Here is a 19,595-nt window from a genome sequence, read left to right on the forward strand (position 1 = left end):
GTAATGTGGGGTTTATTACACCTGTAAAATAAAAATATCTTAGCACGAAAGCTGGAAGGGGGAGATAAGAAAATATACATTATAAAGTTCTCATATGTGAAGTGGTGTAATATTTAAAGATGTACTATAAATCCTAAAGCAATTACTAAAAACAAAAACAGAGAGTAATAACTAATAAGCCAATAAAAAGGGTAAAGTGTAATTACTAAAAATATAACAATCAATCCAAAAGAAGGCAGAAAAGAAAAGGAAATATGCAGTAAAGAACAGATGGGATTATCTTACACCATACACAAAAATCAACTCAAAGTAGATTAAGACTTAACATAAGACCTAAAACTATAAAATTCCCAGAAGAATATGTAGGGGAAACCAACAAAGGACAGGTATCCAGAATATTTATGTATCTCCAGCTCAAATGATCCTAAACACAAAGAGTTGTTAAATGTATGAAAAGATGTTCAACCTCACTAATAATCAGGAAAATGCAAATTTAAACCATTATGGGAAATCATTTTATACCCATAAGAAAGGCAAATTTTTAAGTCAGACAATGCCAAATTTTGGTAAGCCATTTAGTAATGTGAACTTATTCACTGCTGGTGGGAGTATAAATTATTTCAATCACTTCAGAAAATAGTTTGGCTTTACTTATAAACCTGAAAGTGTACATTTCCTACACCCCAGCAATTTCATTAGAATGTATACACTTTATAGGAATTATTGCACCCTAAGTTAACTCTTACACATGTTAGTCAGGAACATGTAAAACAGTGTTTATAGACGCTTTGATCAGTATTGTAAAAATGGAAACAGCCCAAATATCCATCAACACTAGAATGTATAAATAAGCTGTAGCAAAATCTTATAATGAATATACAAAGCTAAATACAATATGGATGAATTATTCAAAAACATAATTTTGTGTGAATAAAGTCATAGACAAATATATTGTTTGATTATTTTTATGTAAAATTCAAAAGCTGGCAAACAAAATAATGTTCTACTTAGGGTTTCCTATATAGGTATAAAATCTCCAAAGAAAGGGAATGGTTAATGTATAATTCAAGATATCGCTTATGCCTCAGTAAGAGAGCTGCAATCAGTGAGTAGCATCTAAGAGGCTCTGAAGAATAGTAATGCTCTATCTCTTGGCCTTAGTGGTACATACAGGTGTTCACTTGCTGCCCTTTAATATGTGTATGTTCATCTGCATTCACTCTTTCTGTGTATACTATATTTAAAAAATTTTTTAATTGCAGATTCCAAGGTCACAAAACCAGATATTTCAGTTCAATAGGTTAGGATGGCCCCAAGAAACGTGAATGTTTGTAAAGTTCCCATGATGATTCTGATGAAAGTAATCTGAGGACCATACTTCAAGTATCTGCTTATTAGTTCTATGGGTTTGAACTCTTTGGTCTTTGAACTTGACATTTCACAAAGAGCTGCAACATGATTAAAGGAGGCAATTAATAATAAATAAACACACAAGTCTTTCAATTCCAGAAATTATCACTTTACTATACAAAAAAACCTAAACATTTACAAAAGAAAATCAAAAGAAGTTGCATTTTTAGACCACATTGGGAAAGTTACACAAGAGTCTGATGAACAAACAACATCATAACACGACTCTGTACCATATTAGTACCATCCAGAGAAATCCAATCAACCATTATACCATAGGTTGAAGTGTTTAGTACCTGAAAGTCAACCCAGTGCCCTCTTGGTTTATCATTTGCCTATAACAATATAAAATCCTAACATCTTTACAAAACATGGAATTTTTGTCTATGAGCTTTATAGGAATAAAATTTTGTTAAAGGAAATAAAATATTAAAAAGATGACATAGTTCAGCTGCCAATCAATATTAAGATGCTTTAAGTTATAACAGTCAATCCAAGCAACATTTTAATAATTATAGAAATGTGACTATAGTGTGCTGATATTCCAAGCAATCTTGCTATGGCATAGTTTTATTTTACATATATACAAATCATGTTATTGCATATACACATCAAGAAACTACTCCAGTCGTCACATTTCAAAGGTAGTGCCTATTTTTTAGGCAGAAATTTTCCTTTGGCTTCTTGCTCACAACAAGGGGCATAGGCAGCCATTTCTTTCCAAGAGTTCACTACATTCAAGGAAGTCTGTACTCCTAGCTTGATGTTTTCCTCGTGGAATGATGAGCAGTACTGAGGATTTGAACTGATAAATAGTGTCTCTGATTGAACATTTCAAACATTAGCTACACTTTTGATTTCTGTGCTTCGACAAGACTGTATGACCCTTTCATGTTGGCTTTTCTAGCAAAGTAAATAATCATTCCAATGGCAGGTATTATTAAGGAGGATGCACAATAGAGCACGAGAAGTTCAGGAGAAAAATAATGCTTGTTACTTTCTCTTCCTGGAAAATAACAAAATGGATGCAATTAATGTCTAGTATAAAAAGAAATTGTTTAAGAATAATAGTTACATATTTTATTTTAACAGTACAACTCGTCCTCTAAAGAGAAGTGAATCAAAGTAGTGATAAGAACCAACAGGACCCAAAATACATATTTCTTTGAATTATTTAAATAATCAGCTAGCAGTTGCTATGGTCATGATGAGTCTAAAGATGACAGTTGTTGATTTCCACAAACTTGGATTCAAATAGATTCAGGTTCAATAGCAGAATGGAAGGAAGGGAGCAACTTTTTAGGACTCATTTAGAAGAGCAAGAATTGGAGAAGAGGGTTAGCTTTGGGAAATAGAAACATATACTAAAGAACTAGGACTCTGATCATTATGAATTAGAATAGCTAAACAGTTCTCCAAGAAAAGTCTTGTAACACCTAGAGTGTAACCATTATAGTCAAACACCACATATAAGATAGTAAGGGAAAGAATTCTTGTCGATGGCTTTTTAGAGATATATAGAAAACTTTATATTTTGTATCTCTGAAGTAGGGCATCTTAATACACATTATTCCTCTTCAGCATTTATATCACTTCTCGATAATATGAAGTTTTTTGGATAGCATTATGTTTTAGCTTAAATGTGACTTACTCAGAGAGACATTCTCTGACCTGCATCTCCTCCAGCCTAAACAAGAAACCCTAATATATTTTTTTCCTAATATAGTTATATAACCCACTACATTTTCCCTCCATAGCTCTAATCACAGCTTATAGTTAAACATTTGTTTGCTTATCTATTAATTTTGTCTTCCTCCTTCAGACTGTGAATTACATAAGCACATGTATCTAGTTTCTTTTTGATCCACCACTGAATAGCCAGTACCTGGCTCCCTGCTTGGAGTAGCTTGCACCCAATAAATATCTTTTGAATAGTAATATATTTTTTTCTTTCTACATCCTGTCATTTTGACATTTTGTTGTAAATTGGGTATATAAGGTAATAGTATACAAAAACTTTAAAATTAGTACTCTTTCTACTTACAAAAATCATCTGACCCCTACAATACTATTTAATATCTTAACCTTATAAGAACATCTATAGAAGATAGCATGGTATTTACTGAAGTTTCATCTCTATTTATATTTACGTTTGCACAGCATTGTATGACCTCACAAATATCGTTTCTTCAAGTGAAGTATATATTGTCTCAGTCCTGGAAGAAGTGAGTGATTTGACCTTGATAATCATTGCTTTACTTCTAGGAGTTTCTAATCACTGGAGATCAACCAAGAAGAAAAGAATCACCGGAGTCAGATGACGGGGAGTCCATTTTTTTGAATTATTGAGGTCAAAAACACTTCACCATAAACATAATGATAATTGCCTATTTTTCTACTTTCCCTTGCTAGAGTAGAACTAGTCAGAGTACAAGGGTAATATTTCAATAGAATTTCCATTATCATAATTATGGTTAAGCATCAATATTGATAACCTGCTGAGCAATGGTATCTCTGCTCCTATTGTTTTCTTTTCAATTTAATACATATTATCTTTTGCCTTTTGTTTTCCCCTCAGATATCTGCAGTAAAATACAAATTCACTGTTGAGTTGGTTACCAGGGCAACCTTCAAATACAATTTTCTATTAGCTGTATCAACACTGAAAATCCTAAAGACTCCCAACCGTTTCTATCACTGGAATACATTCAAGCAAATATATTTGTAAAAAAAAAAAAAATTAATTTTAAAACTCAGCTAATTACAAAAAATGACTAGTTGAAAATTCCCAGGAAAAATGTCAAATTTTTGTTTCCATTCATTTGTAGTTATTTTAAACCATATTTAGTTTGGGGGTTCTAGCTGAGTGCCTAATGTGCTTCAATTTGTTCATTTAAATAATGAGTGAAAAATGGCAAATATGTAAGTTACTAACTTAATAAAGCAATTAGAAAAGACAGCAATGTATGAGAGATAAAAAGTGGAGAAGAAGCTTTGGTGTGTCTTTAAAAGAGAATCGTTAACTACAAAAAGAAATATAAAAATGTTGGGAGTCCAAGTTCCTGGGACTAGGCTTAATTAAAGGTGTTCTGGAGGCATTGAGGATTAAATAGGAATAAATGAATTTCAACCTACTCATAACCAACATCTCAATCCGTCCAGAAACATCCCCAACCTCATTGGAAGCACTGATTACATACATCCCTGTGTCACTTTGAGTAACATGATACTAGGTAAATGTTCCATTCTTTGAACACATAGTAACTTCATTGGCCAGATCAACTCTTTTCAGGATAATCACTGCAGGTGGATGACTAAAAGTTTTACATGTAATCGTGATATTTTCCCCTTCTTTAACATTTCTAGGTGTATGTATTGATATTGTTGTGTTCTGAGGAGGTACCATGAAGACAAGAAAACATATGGTAAGGTCTTGTAATCTTGAGAGATTTGGCCAGATGAGTAAAATTTTTATCCATTTTCTGACCCACGTTTAAATTTTCTTTACACTGATGAGTAGTTGCTAACTCTGAGAGCCCAGTGCCAGAGGCTCTTAAGAATTGGCATTTGTTTGCAAGAATGTTCACTTCAATTTTGGCTTCCAACACACAATGGGAGCTCATTAGCACTCAAGGAGTGGGAGACAGAGTAGTAAAGGCTGACTTGTTCTACTTCCACTGATAAGATCAACAGATCCTACTGTGTGTTCACACGAGGGGTTAGGAGATTAAGAGGCTTCTGAAGTTTCTCTGCTGGGGCCACTGCCCCCTCCCTCCCTCTCTCCATCAGAATAGGGTAAAATGGACAAGGAGCTTGGATTTTCTAAGGAGACAGTTCTGTAGTCTAGAGTTTCCTTTAAATTGTTCAGCATTAAGATCACCATACTCAGTTATTTTCCTGAAGAGAGTCAATCCAGAAAATATGTAGTTACTCTGTGTTCAGAGAGTGACACTCTCTTCTGGTAGGAAGGAAAATGGTCTGGATAGAACCTTTCTTTTTCCATGTGCCAATTCTACTTCTCTAGTTTCCTTATAACCCCCAGGGAAAGGTTTTGAAAATACATTTAAACACTTTGGAAATGCAGGACCTCAGAGACCAATGATGAATTGTCAACGTTTAAAAAAGCAAACGGGAATTCTACACTGACCAATGATTGATTAATGTCAACTTCCTGGCTGACTCCATAGGATAGAGCAGCTGTGCGTGATTATTTTAGGAAAGACTAAGAAATAACCATAATCATCATGGAATTCAGTTCCATTTTGCTCACTCATTCACCTAATCCTTGAAATTCGTTACAATTCACCAAGCCTCTGACCGATTATAAAAAATAATAAAAAACAAAAACAAACCTTTAACATCAAGTGTTATGCTTCTTAATTGCAAGCCAACTTCATTTTTAGATTCACATTCGTATACTCCTGCATCCTCCAACTGGGCCCTGTGGATGGTATATGCACCATCTGTAGACTTCAGCACTATGTAGCCTGACCCTGCTTTTTTCTTCAGGATTATCAAAGTTTGGGGGACATTTCCACATGTACAGGAGATAATGACAGTGTCTCCTTCCTTGACACTCTCAGAAGGAAAAGCTGTAAGTCGTATATCTTTTGGAGCAACTGTGGAAAGAATTTAAAGATACCTCTGACTGAATGAAATATAAACCAATCCCATATTAATTTAATGACAGTAACAATAGTTGTCAAGATGGTATTTGTGCTTACTGTTTGCGTTAAATATTTAGAGGGGTAATTAAAGAAGTCAAGCATTTACTGGATTGTAAATGATCACATTTTTAATAAAAGAAGACAACTCTTATGCTTCTTTCATGTCCCTTAATATAATTCTTTACCCAGCCTAGCCAACGAATAAGTGTTTTAAAAACAGCTGTAGGTTTCAAATGTGAAAAAGAACTTTTTTTTTTTTTGGTCACACTGCTGTGCAAATATTTCTTCAAGTATAAAGGCCTTTACAGGCTTCTGAGTTCTGAGCTGGACAATCCCAGATCAAGAAATTAAGCTCTGGGGCTTCCCTGGTGGTGCAGTGGTTGAGAATCTGCCTGCTAATGCAGGGTTCGAGCCCTGGTCTGGGAGGATCCCACATGCCGTGGAGCAACTAGGCCTGTGAGCCACAACTACTGAGCCTGCGCATCTGGAGCCTGTGCTCCACAACAAGAGAGGCCGCAACAGTGAGAGGCCCGCGCACCGCGATGAAGAGTGCCCCCGTTCGCCACAACTGGAGAAAGCCCTTGCACAGAAACGAAGACCCAACACAGCCAAATATAAATTAATTAATTAATAAACTCCTACCCCCAACATCTTCTTTAAAAAAAAAAAAAAGAAATTAAGCTGTGCTTACAATCCTTAACAACACCAATTATCCTGGGCTAAGTACTTGACATACAACATCTCTGTTAATACGCAACCCGTGGAGGGAGGTACCACATCACCATTTTATAAGTGAGATTCCCATTAAGTTCATCTGTTTTGTGACTTGATTTGATACTCTTTCCCCAACCAGAGCTACATCCTAAGGGCTTTCTTTAAGGTAGTGCATTGCCCTGCCAAGGTTCTTCCTTTAAAATACAAATTATTATTGTAATGATGTAACAAGAAAGTCACTAATATCTTAGTGGAAACAATACCAAGGGGTAAGAGCGGAACTGACTGCTCTAGTGAAGAAGAGAACCTTGAACCCCAAAAGGGAAGGTATGAGGGAAATCCAAGTCACTTCATGATTTTGCCCAAAACTGCCTACAGCTTCATCCTGTCAACTAGGAATTGTTTTGTTCTCAGTCTTGCCTCTCCATCCTGGCAAGAATGGGTCTGGATCTGCTAACTTCATCCACCCTAGTGATTCTATGCCATTAAACTGATAAACCAGAGGGCATGGTCACTGCTACTCAATCTCAGAATTTATAAAATGTTTAAGTGCCTTCTTAGGCTCCTAAGCACACACTAGCAGGCATCTTGTGAGATTGCCACTCAGAGTTTAATCCAGCTAGATAAGGTAGCTTTAGTCCTAAGTAATTTCAAAATACATATATACAGCTTCCTATCCTTATTTCAATGCCATAATCAATGCCTTGTAAGTGTAACTGGAACTCTTGGCACAGTTCCTGGATTCCACCTGCAGTTGAAAGAATTTTGGGATAAGTGACTTGGAATGGTTCATGGGGAAGTACTATTCCAGGAGCTTTCCGTGCAGAGGAAGCATCATGAGCTCTTCAAAATGCTCAATGCATTCTGTTTTAGTAAAAATTTTGTTTGTTTCAAAAAGGACTTTGTTCAAAACCAGTAACACAACCAAAATAAGACTAGCAATCATAACCCATTTAATCACTTAGCTCACCTTGGATAATTAATTCGACTTCTTTTCTGCTTATTCCAACCTGGTTAATGCCTTCACAGACATAAATACCAGAATCTTCCATTTTTGTAGACGTTAAGGTAAGAGTGGTATTCTCGGAAAGAGGCTGTAGATCCCCATTACTTAGCAGTCTGCTCCACAGGATTTTCGGAGCTGGAAGGCCATCGCTAGAACATGTCATATTCACAGATCTACCTTCCTCCAGGACGGAGGAGGGGCTGATCAAGATGGTTGTATCCCCGGGAGCAACTGAAAAGGTGGGGACACTTGTTAGCTTGAGTCTTTATACACCGAGTTCCAAAGAATTTTGATAATGTTGCAAAACTGGGCTATGGATTCACGGATTAGAACAGTTTATAAATCTTGATAACTTTCCAAAAGAGGTTTCTGTCCGCGTTTACTTTAGCAGGTACAGAAGGATAGAGAGTAGAATATGGACACATCCTGGATATTTTCCAATGGAAATAAATTCTGTAGAAACTCTCTTACTATCAAAGAATGGATGATCAATGATAGTACATATTGACATTTATGGTACATTAAACATGACCATGAACTATGTGAATCACCTATGAAAAGGTGGACTCTATTTTTCTACCTCTTGAATCTAGGCTGTCCTTGTGACTAACTTTGACCAATATATCCTGGAAGAAGTAACACGGTAGGACTTCCAAGCCCAGGCCCCAAGAGGCCCCTTTCATGATCACCCTCTTGAAATACTGCACTCTGGTGACTATACCTAGGCTACCTTCCTTGAGAGACACCACATGGAGAAAGAAAGGCCAAGAAACTCCAGAGAAGGCCCAGACATGTGAGTGAGGCCACCTGGGACCATCCCCCACTGACCTGCCAACTGACTGACAATGCATGAATGAGCTCATCTAATACCACATTGAACAAACTGCCCATCTGACCTCTTCCCAAATTTCCAGCTTAGAATCATAAGCCAATAAACAGTTGTTTTAAGCACTGGGGGTGGTTTGTTATAATAATCATTATTTTGTTGTTCCTTTTCAATTATTTTTTTCACAACAGTTTTAACTATCAACCTCATGTTAACTCTTTCCTGGTAACCATGATTAAAAACAATTCATATTAAATTGTGGATACATCATGCATGTACTTACCATTAACATATAGTATCTGTGTACTCTGCCTTTGTTTGGGTTCAAATTCCATTTCATCAATAGGTAACTTAGCCAGACAAACAAGAACTTTTCCCGTGTCTTCAGTGGTGGGGATGAAGGTCATTTCCAAACTCTTGGTCTCTAGGGATTTCTTACTTACATCTTCCAAAAAGATTTTATTCTTCATAATACTCTCCCCTTTAAGTAATTCAATTTCCAGCCGGTCAAAAGGGTACACATCAGGAACCTTACAGCTTACAGTGACTGGGTTTCCACTCACTAACAGACCACTCATCTCAATTTCTGGATCTCTAAGGAAGGCTGCAAATGTCAAGCAAAAATGATGTTTATATGTGACAGTCAAGGAAAAACAGAACTAATCTCTATTAAATGCAAAGTTCTCAAAATGCAGATTTTAATTCACCTGGGATAGGATGATCACTAATATATAAATAACAACATTAAATATAAATAGTTATGACATTAAATATAAATAACGCTGGAAACGAAAAATAACTAGCACATCAAATCATCAGCTAATAAATATACTTTTTATTCTTCTCTAGTGATGCAATCTTGCTGACAGCTGTGGTCTGGTCTTTTCAATGGACATGTCAGCTTCCACCATCCTATTTAGTAACTATATATTTTAAACATTTTAAATATTTTCCAGGACGTATTGGATATTTACTATGTGCTAGTCCCTTAACATTCATTATCTCAGTCTTCAAAACGGCATAATCTAATGGGTATTAACTTATTTTACAGCTAGAAAAACTTATAGAGAATGTATTTTACAGCTAGAGAAACACAAAATTCATAGAGGCTAAGAGTCTGCCATTTGGCATCATATCTAGTAAGTCACTGAGCTGAGATCAGAATTTCTATTTCCTTGAGCTCAGAGCCCAGGCTTGGTTTCACAGAGCCATGCAGCCTCTCATCTCAGATAAGACCCAAGGGCACTTCTCAGTTTAGACATTTTCATTTGCAATGGCCAAGTTTAGGCAGAAAGTCTTAAATGTTCCTTGGATAATACTTGTAGTTAAGAAGAAACTATGAGATTTAGATTCTGAATAACATTTATAACACATCTTATGCAAATCAATAAATGTGAGATTAGAGTGGTTATCAAGAGCAAGAGCCATGCTAAAATTTTTTTCTCCTTAAACGAAGTGTCGTTAAAGTGCTACATTCTCTAAAGTTTCTATATGATGGTAAGGCTTCACTGCTGGTTCTCATTGCTGTTGGGAATGTGCCTACATCAGCAGGTCCTGGACTCTTGGTAATACGATAACGCAATAAATTTACCCTTCTTCTGAGATATTCAAATCCCTTTACGGACATACTCTAACTCATGCTGAACAAACTCCTGAGGGGTAACACAAGTTTGGGCAGGATTTCTGGAGGAAAATCTCTACAATTGTTCTCTTGAATTCTACTGAATAAAAACAAGGCAGAATAACCTACTCAAAGTGTAACTTTATGATCACTTTGTATATTTTCTCCCTCGTTCATTATAAACTGAGGAACTCCAGCAATGTCAATTCATAGAGATTTGAGGCTGTAAAGGATTTTTGTTAAGGTGACAAGAACAGCAAGAAAAAGTGTAGTGTATTTATGTGGTGTAAATCAATATTCAAATCTAGTGCAGTCTCCTGTTTCTACTTTTTGTCTGCCACTGACCATCCCCAGTGACAAATCTAATGCCCTGGCTTTCTTTTGCTCCCCATTGCCTCATTTCTCCCATCCTGCCAATCGGCTTTCAAATGTGCCGTCAAAACAGACCTACTAGAGCATGGACTTGAGGATACGGGGAGGGGGAAGGGTAAGCTGGGACGAAGTGAGAGAGTGGCATGGACATACATCCACTACCAAATGTGAAATAGATCGCTAGTGGGAAGCAGCTGCATAGCACAGGGAGATCAGCTTGGTGCTTTGTGACCGCCTGGAGGGGTGAGATAGGGAGGGTGGGAGGGAGGGAGACACAAGAGGGAAGAGATATGGGAACATATGTATATGTATAACCAATTCACTTTGTTATAAAGCAGAAACTAACACACCACTGTAAAACAATTATACTGCAATAAAGATGTTAAAAAAAACACAAAAAACAGTATGCTTGGGCCTCACCCCCAATTCAAATAATTGAGCAGCAGTCATCCCACCCTGTTATCTGAGTGGACACTGACTACACTCCTTGCACACGACAACCTCTGTACACCCCACATACACAGGGAAGCAGGGAGCATGCAGTGCGTTCAAGTCCATGATGAGAGAGTATCGACAAGACACAGCCTAAGCATTGTGGATGCTGGGTTCTTATGTAATATCTACTTAAGACTTAGGCCAATTAAGTTACATCAAAAATTCTGGTTCAGAGATTTAGGAACCATTCACAATGCTAAATTCCCCTTCTAAACACAAGGATCTTGTCTTGTGTCACAGATTCACATTCTGTTTCTTCCAGTGGAACTGGGAACAACGACGACAAAACAGTAAACAATTCTGAAAACCACTTACAGTAGAGCTCCACGAGGACTCCTTTTTCCAGTTTCTTATGCCCACATGTCACGGTGCACAGATAAAAATGTTCGTTCTCAAATCTCACAGGACTCAGGGTCAATGTGGACTTGGACCCCTCGCTCCTCACCTTCCCGTTCAGAGGACTGTCTATCTGGGTTCTCCAAGAGAAAGATGGGGACTCGCAACCCATGACATCACAAGTCAACACAACTGAGTCACCAATCTGAGCAGCAATCTGGGATCCAGGGGAAATCTCTACAGTAAACATTTTCTCTGGGGGATAAAAGAACAAGACGAAAAGAAGATAAGATTCTTTTCTTCTTTTATCACAGCTCAGTATATGGTCTTTTTTTTTTTCCTGGCCTCTTTTCAGCTAACATCTATGCCAGGAATAAATTACTCCTTTCCACCTTGGGACCTTCAGAAATGAAACCACATCTGTTAAGAACAAACGCACAAGACGCTGTTGATTCATTCATTCAATAGAGTGAATAAGGATAAAAATTTGTCAAGACAGAGATTGGCATCTTTTCAGCAAAAAAAAATCATTCTCCACTCAAATGTAGTTTATCAAATCCCTGTAACAGTGGAAAAACAGCTCAAAAATATAAGAGGTGCCAGTGTGTCAAGCATTGTGGAAATCACTTTACATATATTATCTCATTTAATCTTCACAACTTCATGAGCTGATATTATTAATTCTGACTCCCTCTCCTCCCCTTCTTCCTCCTCCTCTTTCTTCTTGAGGAAAAATGATAAATAACCTTACCCAGGTTACAAGTGGCAAAATTAGGACTTGAAGCCAGGTGGGTCTGATTCAAGATCCCAGCTTTTCAATTGCTTGAACAACTAAATCAAATCATCCTCATGTGGAGATAAAACAAAATCTAAGAAAAGTACTGAAAAAAAGTTATACAAATATGTCTTCTGATTAGAAGCAATGCCCATAACAGACCAGCACTTAGAGCTTCTATATCACCAGAATAAAGCTGCACCATTGAAAGTCACACAGAATCACATTGAAAGCAAAGTCAAAATCTAAGCATTAAAGTGGTACGCAGGCCACCTCTTAAATTTGTTTGATACAATATAAAAATACTTTACTATTGACTCAGGGGCTGAAAACTGAGATGCCAGGGCAAACTCCTAAGTCTCAGATATCCAGAAAAGCTCTTTGGCTGCCAGTGCCATCCCTGCTCGTTGTTTCTGACTAGATTGTGAAGAGTTTTATGCGACTATTTTAAGAAATGTGAATTTTAATTTACATGCAGTTAGGGTTTGGTTGAAGTAATATAAAATGTGCACCTTTCTTGTTTAAGGTAGATAACTCTGGTAGCAGTGCATAGGATTATGTTGGGGGACAGAATGATAGCAGGGTGACCATTTAAAGACAATTATCTATAGTTGAAAAACCGTGGGGTTTGGGGTTTAAATGGGCCTCTATTAAATGCCATTAATGAGTTCTGTGACTCTAGGCAAATTGTCAACTATTCTGTGCCTGTGTTTTTATTCACCTCATAAGGTTGTGGTAAAGAAAAAAGACGTAACATTTATAAAGTGGAAAGAGAATTCCTGGCAAATATTAGGTGTACAAGCAATAAGGGTCATTATTAATCTCTGGGTGACACTATTCTCTCATCTGTAAAATGGATATAAAATACATACTCGTTAGTTATTTCTTGAATATTAGAGGAAACATATGTAAAGTGCCTGGAATATAGCTGGTGGATGTTATTTATTGATAAGAACATCTTTCAAGAGTTCAGGTGAGAGATGATAAACTAAGGCAATGGCAAGAGGTTTGAAGAAAAGAGGTCAGATTCTAGGGATCATTTTGAGGTAGAACTGACAGGTTTTGGTGATATGGAATAGGAACATGAATTTCAGAGTAAACAGCACATAATACATAGTTCAAATCTTGGGAGTCCAGAGTTAGAAGGGAGGAGGACCAGATGTGGGAACCTGAGAATACTAATATTCAAGGGGCAGAAGGACGAGAGAAAGCCAAGGAATGAGGCAGTGAAAGAATGATGAGAAATGGAAAGGAACCAGCAAAGCAGAGCCATGGAAGTTCTGGCAGGAAAGATTTCCAAGAAGTATGAGTAAGATGAATATATAATTGTATTAAAGCACATGACGATCAGATGGATCATCAATAAAAGTTAATGAAGTAATTTTGGCATTGAAACTATTTCACTATTGCTTAAATCCAAATGATGGCAGCTTTATCAGTCCTTTTTCGCATTCTGCTTACCTTGAACAATTAATTTCACCTCTTTTCTGTCTTTCCCAACCAGATTAACTGCTTCACACATATAAATTCCAGAATCTTCCATCCTCATAGCAATTAAAGTGAGAGTTGCATTCTCAGAAAGGAGCTGTAGATTCCCATTGTCTAATTTCTTGCTCCAGAAAATCTGTGGAGCTGGTAGACCTTCACTGGTACATGTCATCGTCACGGAGTCACCTTCTTGCAGGCTTGTGGAGGGGTTCACAGATATAAGTGTGTCCTTGGGTGAGACTGAGAAGGCAGGGCACAATAGTAGTCATTGCTAAGCATCATCTTGATCCAATAGGGCTACGGTATTTCTCTCATAGACTTTATTTACATACTTTCACAAATTTGACAAACTTTCTCTGCCAAACTAGGGTAAAGAATTGCTGAGTCATAAAAATTAGTCAATCCAGTTTCTGACTAATTTGATGGAGTTACTTTTTTTGATGTTTGGTGTTTTCAGATGGCCATAGATACTCAGAAATTAAGAAAACCCTTAGAATAATGTGGTTCAATCTCCTAGGTAAGGTAGAAGTTCCGGCTCAGCTTCCTTGCCAAAGGTTCATTCAAGTCAGCTTCAACACTTATGGTGCAAGGAAATCCATGCCTTATAGTAAACACAGTCCATTTGATTTTGGGACAGCTCTAGTTATTAGAACACTTTCCCTTTATTGAGCTGAACTCTTCCTCTTTGTAACCAACTTTTATACACCGGTCATAGTTCAGTCCTCTACTGCTAAAGAATATATCAAATCCCACTTCTACGTGACTGTCTTTCAAATACTTAGTTATAGCTCTTGTTTCCAAGTTTTATATTCTCTAGGAAAAATATCTATTTTGACTATTCTTCTCAAAACATTGATAAAACGTTTCCATCTCATTCTCTGTCAACTAAACTTGTTATAGAAGGCAATACTTCTTTTAAGTATGGTGTCAAAGCAGACCAGAGCATTTTAGCCTAGAACAAAGCACAGTGAGTCCACTCCTACCAGTTTTGGGATTTCAAGACTGCTTCAGCTCCCCCAGCCATCTCAGGGAGCATGGAGACAATCAAACCTCATCTCCTCTCTCTCACCCCACACATATGTGTCCAGGTGAGCATACATATACGCACTCACACACAGAATAAGTGCCCACCTCGTAAAATCTCTATACCTTGATATTTCAAGGCATGGTATACGAGTTTACAAAACATGATTAAAAACATTTTATCACTTGAGCCTATTTCCTACTACCCGATCAGGTGGTATTAGTAGTCCTCTTTGATAGACTGTGAAATTAAGTGACCCAAATTCACACAGTTAGTGGAGCCAGAACTTAAGCTCAAATCTTCTCAACACAAATTTGGTGTGCTTATTAAATTATGCTATTGTCAAAAATTGTGCTCTCAATGAATCAAAATGGTGTAAAAACTACAAACACGTTTCTTCTTGACTTTAGCTGCTAAGTTTACTGCTGTATAGATCCAAGACTAAATTCCCATAGATTTTACACAAGTACTTACTGTAGACTTGCAGTTTTTTTGTAGTCTCCCTTACTTGGGGTTGAGAATCAATTTCATTAATGTGTAATGTAGCTTGACAAACAAGAGCTTTCCCAATATCCTCATCAATAGGAGTGAAGGTTACTTCCAAACTCTTCGTTTCCTGGGACTTCATTTCTGAAATCTCCAGAAAGTTCTGTGTCTTCACGGAATGGTTGCCCTTCAGTAATTCTATCTCCAGCCTTTCAAATGGGTAAACATCAGGGACCAAACACATGACTGTGACTGGCTTCCCAACCTCCAGGGGACCACTCAAATGGATCTCTGGGTCCTTAGGGAAAGCTGCAAAGTTCAAACAAATACATGCAAATGGACTTTTTGTTCATGTTGTATGAGGTCCCTTACTGATTTAAATCAATGTAAACTAAATCTAATATGTTTGCGAATACAGTCTTAATACAGAAGAATTGTTTAAATAGCCTTTCATGGTTTGGGGTAGGTTCAAGAACTGGAATCTCCTGTTAGAGAGTTCAGTTCTGACGCTGCATGTACTAAGTGTTGCATGTTATCAAAGTGAAAGGAAGGCGAAGAAATTCATGTTTATTGAATACTTATGTGTGCCCATCACTGTGCTATTCATTTAACACCAATGACTTTATTTCATCCTCACAACAACACTAAGAAATAGATACCACAATTCATAGATATGAAAACATAAACTTAGCACATGTGCATAACTTTCCTAAGGTCACACAGCTAGTAATGGTAAAGCTGGGATTTAAACTCAGGATTTTTATTAGTCTGTACTGCTATTGAAGATATTTTTTATGTTATATCACATTCTCTTATTTTAGTGAGGGCAGATATATTTCATTTTATGGATAAGGAACCTGAGGCTTAGAATGGCATTGCAAAGAATAGTTATTGGGCAAGATATGCTAAGAAATGAAAAGAACAATTCTAAATAATTGGTTTCTAAAAAATGGTGCCTCTGACAGGCATTCATCCACCAGAAAGGTACACCTGTGCAGTCTTTAAATTCTGGAAGGCATATTTGCCTCCCAAAATGCCTAACTCAAAGTATAACTAATACTCCATTTGAACTTTTTAGTGTCAAGGGACACATTAGTTCAGTCAGCCGTTGCTTTCCTTGCAAGGCTACTTTTCATTGCAAACCGCCAAGATGGTAACACATTGGCTCGATTCAAGACTGTGAAATAAGAATACAAAGTTTCCAACTCTAAAGAATATTACAATCAAATGTGGAATGGAGACAGGACTGTTAAGCATAATGAAAGACAGACATTCTTGAAAAAAAAACTAAAAAACTTCAGCCAAGATAATTAAAGCCAGAAGGGCCTTCATTTCTCTTTTTAAATCTTCAACTATTTGGTACTTGCGAGGAAAGGCAAAGGAACTGGAAATGTTTTGCTATGTGAAGAAACAGTATTTTTCATTTTTCCACCAATAGTCCTGTCCCTCATATTTTGAAAGAAATGTGCTTATAATACACATAGTTTGCTGTCAGGTAATACAAGAACTCACTACTTTCCCCTGTATTTACATAAGGGGGCCTTTCAAGGAGCTCAGGAGGCTGCACAGACATAAACTCTGCATGTACAACCAGCATAATTGAAAGCAGCCGGCCAGGCACAGTTTCTTGGGAAGCACTAGCAACATACAGGCTTCTTGAAGAATCAGTTAAGGTTACTGGAAAAGTTGTCTCCACTACAGCAGAAGAGAAGCAACATAAGTAGAAAAGATAATCAAATGATGTCTTTCTGAAGAGATGACTATCAAGGATTCCAGTATTTTGGAAAGAGCAGTAACCAGAATGCAAGTGATTTATTTCAGGTTATTTTTTCACTCCTTTTGCTAACTTTCTTTGCTGGATTGAGAATGGATTTGGATACATTTTGGTAGGCTGGTAAACGAGGGGTATTCATTCACATTCACAAGGCAAATCTAGTTCATTATACAAATATCTTTGAGGTTGAGTGATTGAGCATCAAGACTTAATGGCACCAAACAAAAACAAAGACAAAACCTCCTAAATTTATCTCCACCAAAGTCAAATGAGTGAAATGTTTGCAGATATTTTTCTTCTAGCTAAAGGGGAAAACTTTGTACAGGAGCCCATTACTAAATTATAGATCCCCTGCTTAATCTTTAAACTAATTTTAAGCACCAAATTGCATAAGAATAAATAAATGGAAAATCCCTGAAGTATGGAATTCATAAATCATTTAGACACATGGACAAGTGAATATATAAGGATATAATTGAATAGAAATTTTTTAAATAAAATAAACAGAACCTTAGAGATCTTTACTTTATGATTAAGAAAACTGAAGCCCAGAGAAGTTGAGTCTTACCCATGGTCACCATGTTTGTGGCAGAGTTGGAAATAGAAGCTAGGATTTGTGTCTCTGGTCTAGTGCTAGGTTCAGCTGTCTCTAGCTTTCTTGGTACACTAGGTCCTCTAGCCAAGAATCTGGACATGAATATACTTTTTTCTTTCTTTTCTTTCAAAACTATCCTTTTAGAAACTTATTTTAAAGCAAAATGGAGAGAAAATCAAATATTCTCTAAAGTACTCACAGTAGATCTCCACTGGGATTCCTTTTTCCAGTTTCTGAGACTCACAAATCACTGTGCACAGGTAGTAGTGTTCATTCCCCAGACTAACAGGATCCATGGTCAGCGTGGATTTGGTCCCCTCATTTCTCACCTTCCCGTTCAGTGGACTGTCTATCTGAGTTCTCCAGGAGAACGATGGGGACTCACAGCCTGTTGTGCTACAGGTCAGTGAGATGGAGTCACCAATCTGAGCAATAATTTTGGATTCAGGGAAGATGTCGATTTTAAAAGCTTGAGCTGTGAAGGCAGAAAGAAAAAAACAAACACTGGTTTGTTGAGTATTCTAGTCCTTCTTCTCTGTTCTAGTATAACACCCAAAGTACAATCTGGCTGATCTCTTTCCTAAACTGCTTCCAACTAATGCAAGGCAGCATTGAAGTCACTTTCAAAAGAAGGTGTTGAAATCATCTTCGCTTAGGAGAACCCTCATTCTGACCTTGATGCCCATTTATCAGAGTTGTTTTGTCACTAGCTAAGTTTGCTCTCATTATCAAGTGCAGGAAACTAAAGAGACAGACCTTCCTAGAGATAGAATCCAATTACTCATTTGACATTGGAAAAAAAGTATCCAAAAAACATCAACTTTACAGCTGTAACTATGACAATATAATGGTGTCTAGCAATACTCAATAGCACATTAAAAGTTAGGTTAAATTAAATTTTCCCACTCTTTAAAAATCCTAGTGCCTTTCTTTACGACCATAACAAAACTGACTGAAGCCAAAATCAGGGCTAAAATGGAATGCTAGCATTTGGAACAAATCAAGGAGAAGAACTTACAAACTGCAAACACCATCCAAAGTATATTTGAGGCTCCAAAGATCACAACCATCTTCCTAGGCATTTTAAGTTGCTGTTGTTATGAGAAAATAATGGTTCCAAAACCCTTCTTTCTGTCCCCACTGAAAGTGCCTGGGAAGTCTTGAGCTCCTAAAGCCAGTGAGGTTCAGTGAGGAATGAAATAGAAAGTCTGCTCTTTATAAAGGGTCTTGTTGCAGAGACACGGAGGCGGAGGGAAATCCCTTCAAGGGGAAACCCGGAGCAGAGCCAGAAAAAAAGTTTAACTGACACCCAGCCAAGTCCAGTGTTAACCCCTTCCGTTGCTCTCAATACTGAAACTACTATCTCTGCCCTAGAAAAAGAAAACACTTCCAAGCCTATAAAATTAAAACTTTTCCTGATTTTTCATTCTGAAAGGATATCTTTGCATGAAATATATAAAGTAATGCTTGTGGCAGAATGAGGCTTTCTGAATCCAATGGGGAAAAGAGAGAGGGAAAAATAGTAAATTACACTCTAGTTTTTGAAGTGGCTATACAAGCACTATGTCATGTGAACTGATTTTTCTCCATTAGGAAGATATATTTGCAATTCTAAAACAGAGACTAAATTTTCTCTTGCAAAAAAAAGGAAAAGATCCTTTCTTTTGATGAGCTATTTTTTCAAAGAGAGACAGCATAGCTTCTTAGTTTTATACTTTTTATTCACAACATAGTTTTTTTGACACAAATATCCAGCTTCTGAAATGATTTTCTTGAGTAGAGAATAAAGGAACACTACCAGAACAAGAGAAAGAATTTTCCTCTTCTGTTTTAGAAAAGTTACCAATTCTTTGGTTCAGTTGCTGGATAATTGGAAGTCTTTTGCAGACTTAAATGCAAATGTATGGAAGTCATCTGAAGTGGTAAATCTCTTGACTGTGAGATTTAACCACAAACACAGTTAAAACATGAAAAATAATTTGTTTCTCTTTTATGGTAGGTGACAA

At 36.9% G+C, this 19,595-nt stretch overlaps 1 protein-coding gene across 1 annotated transcript; it reads right to left on the reverse strand.

Moving 5' to 3' along the window:
* Positions 1-1,503: 1,503 nt before the first annotated feature.
* VCAM1 (vascular cell adhesion molecule 1) lies at positions 1,504-18,806 on the reverse strand. Its single transcript, XM_060142446.1, has 9 exons — positions 18,608-18,806; positions 17,789-18,064; positions 15,209-15,529; positions 13,684-13,950; positions 11,427-11,702; positions 8,907-9,227; positions 7,762-8,028; positions 5,763-6,029; positions 1,504-2,416 (listed from the first exon to the last, which is right to left on the reverse strand). Exons 1-9 carry the CDS (start codon positions 18,669-18,671, stop codon positions 2,256-2,258), a joined length of 2,220 nt encoding a protein of 739 aa, XP_059998429.1. The 5' UTR covers positions 18,672-18,806; the 3' UTR covers positions 1,504-2,255.
* Positions 18,807-19,595: the final 789 nt, after the last annotated feature.

Source organism: Lagenorhynchus albirostris, chromosome 2 (assembly GCF_949774975.1).
Source record: "Lagenorhynchus albirostris chromosome 2, mLagAlb1.1, whole genome shotgun sequence".
NCBI lineage: Eukaryota > Metazoa > Chordata > Mammalia > Artiodactyla > Delphinidae > Lagenorhynchus > Lagenorhynchus albirostris.

Coding starts and splice junctions, on each gene's coding strand:
- VCAM1 (XM_060142446.1), bottom strand. CDS start 18,671: ATGCCTAGGAAGATGGTTGTGATCTTTGGAGCCTCAAATATACTTTGG. Junction 18,065..18,607: donor TTGGATGGTGTTTGCAGTTT/GTAAGTTCTTCT, acceptor CTGCCTTCACAG/CTCAAGCTTTTAAAATCGAC. Junction 6,030..7,761: donor AGTCGAATTAATTATCCAAG/GTGAGCTAAGTG, acceptor TTCTTTCCACAG/TTGCTCCAAAAGATATACGA.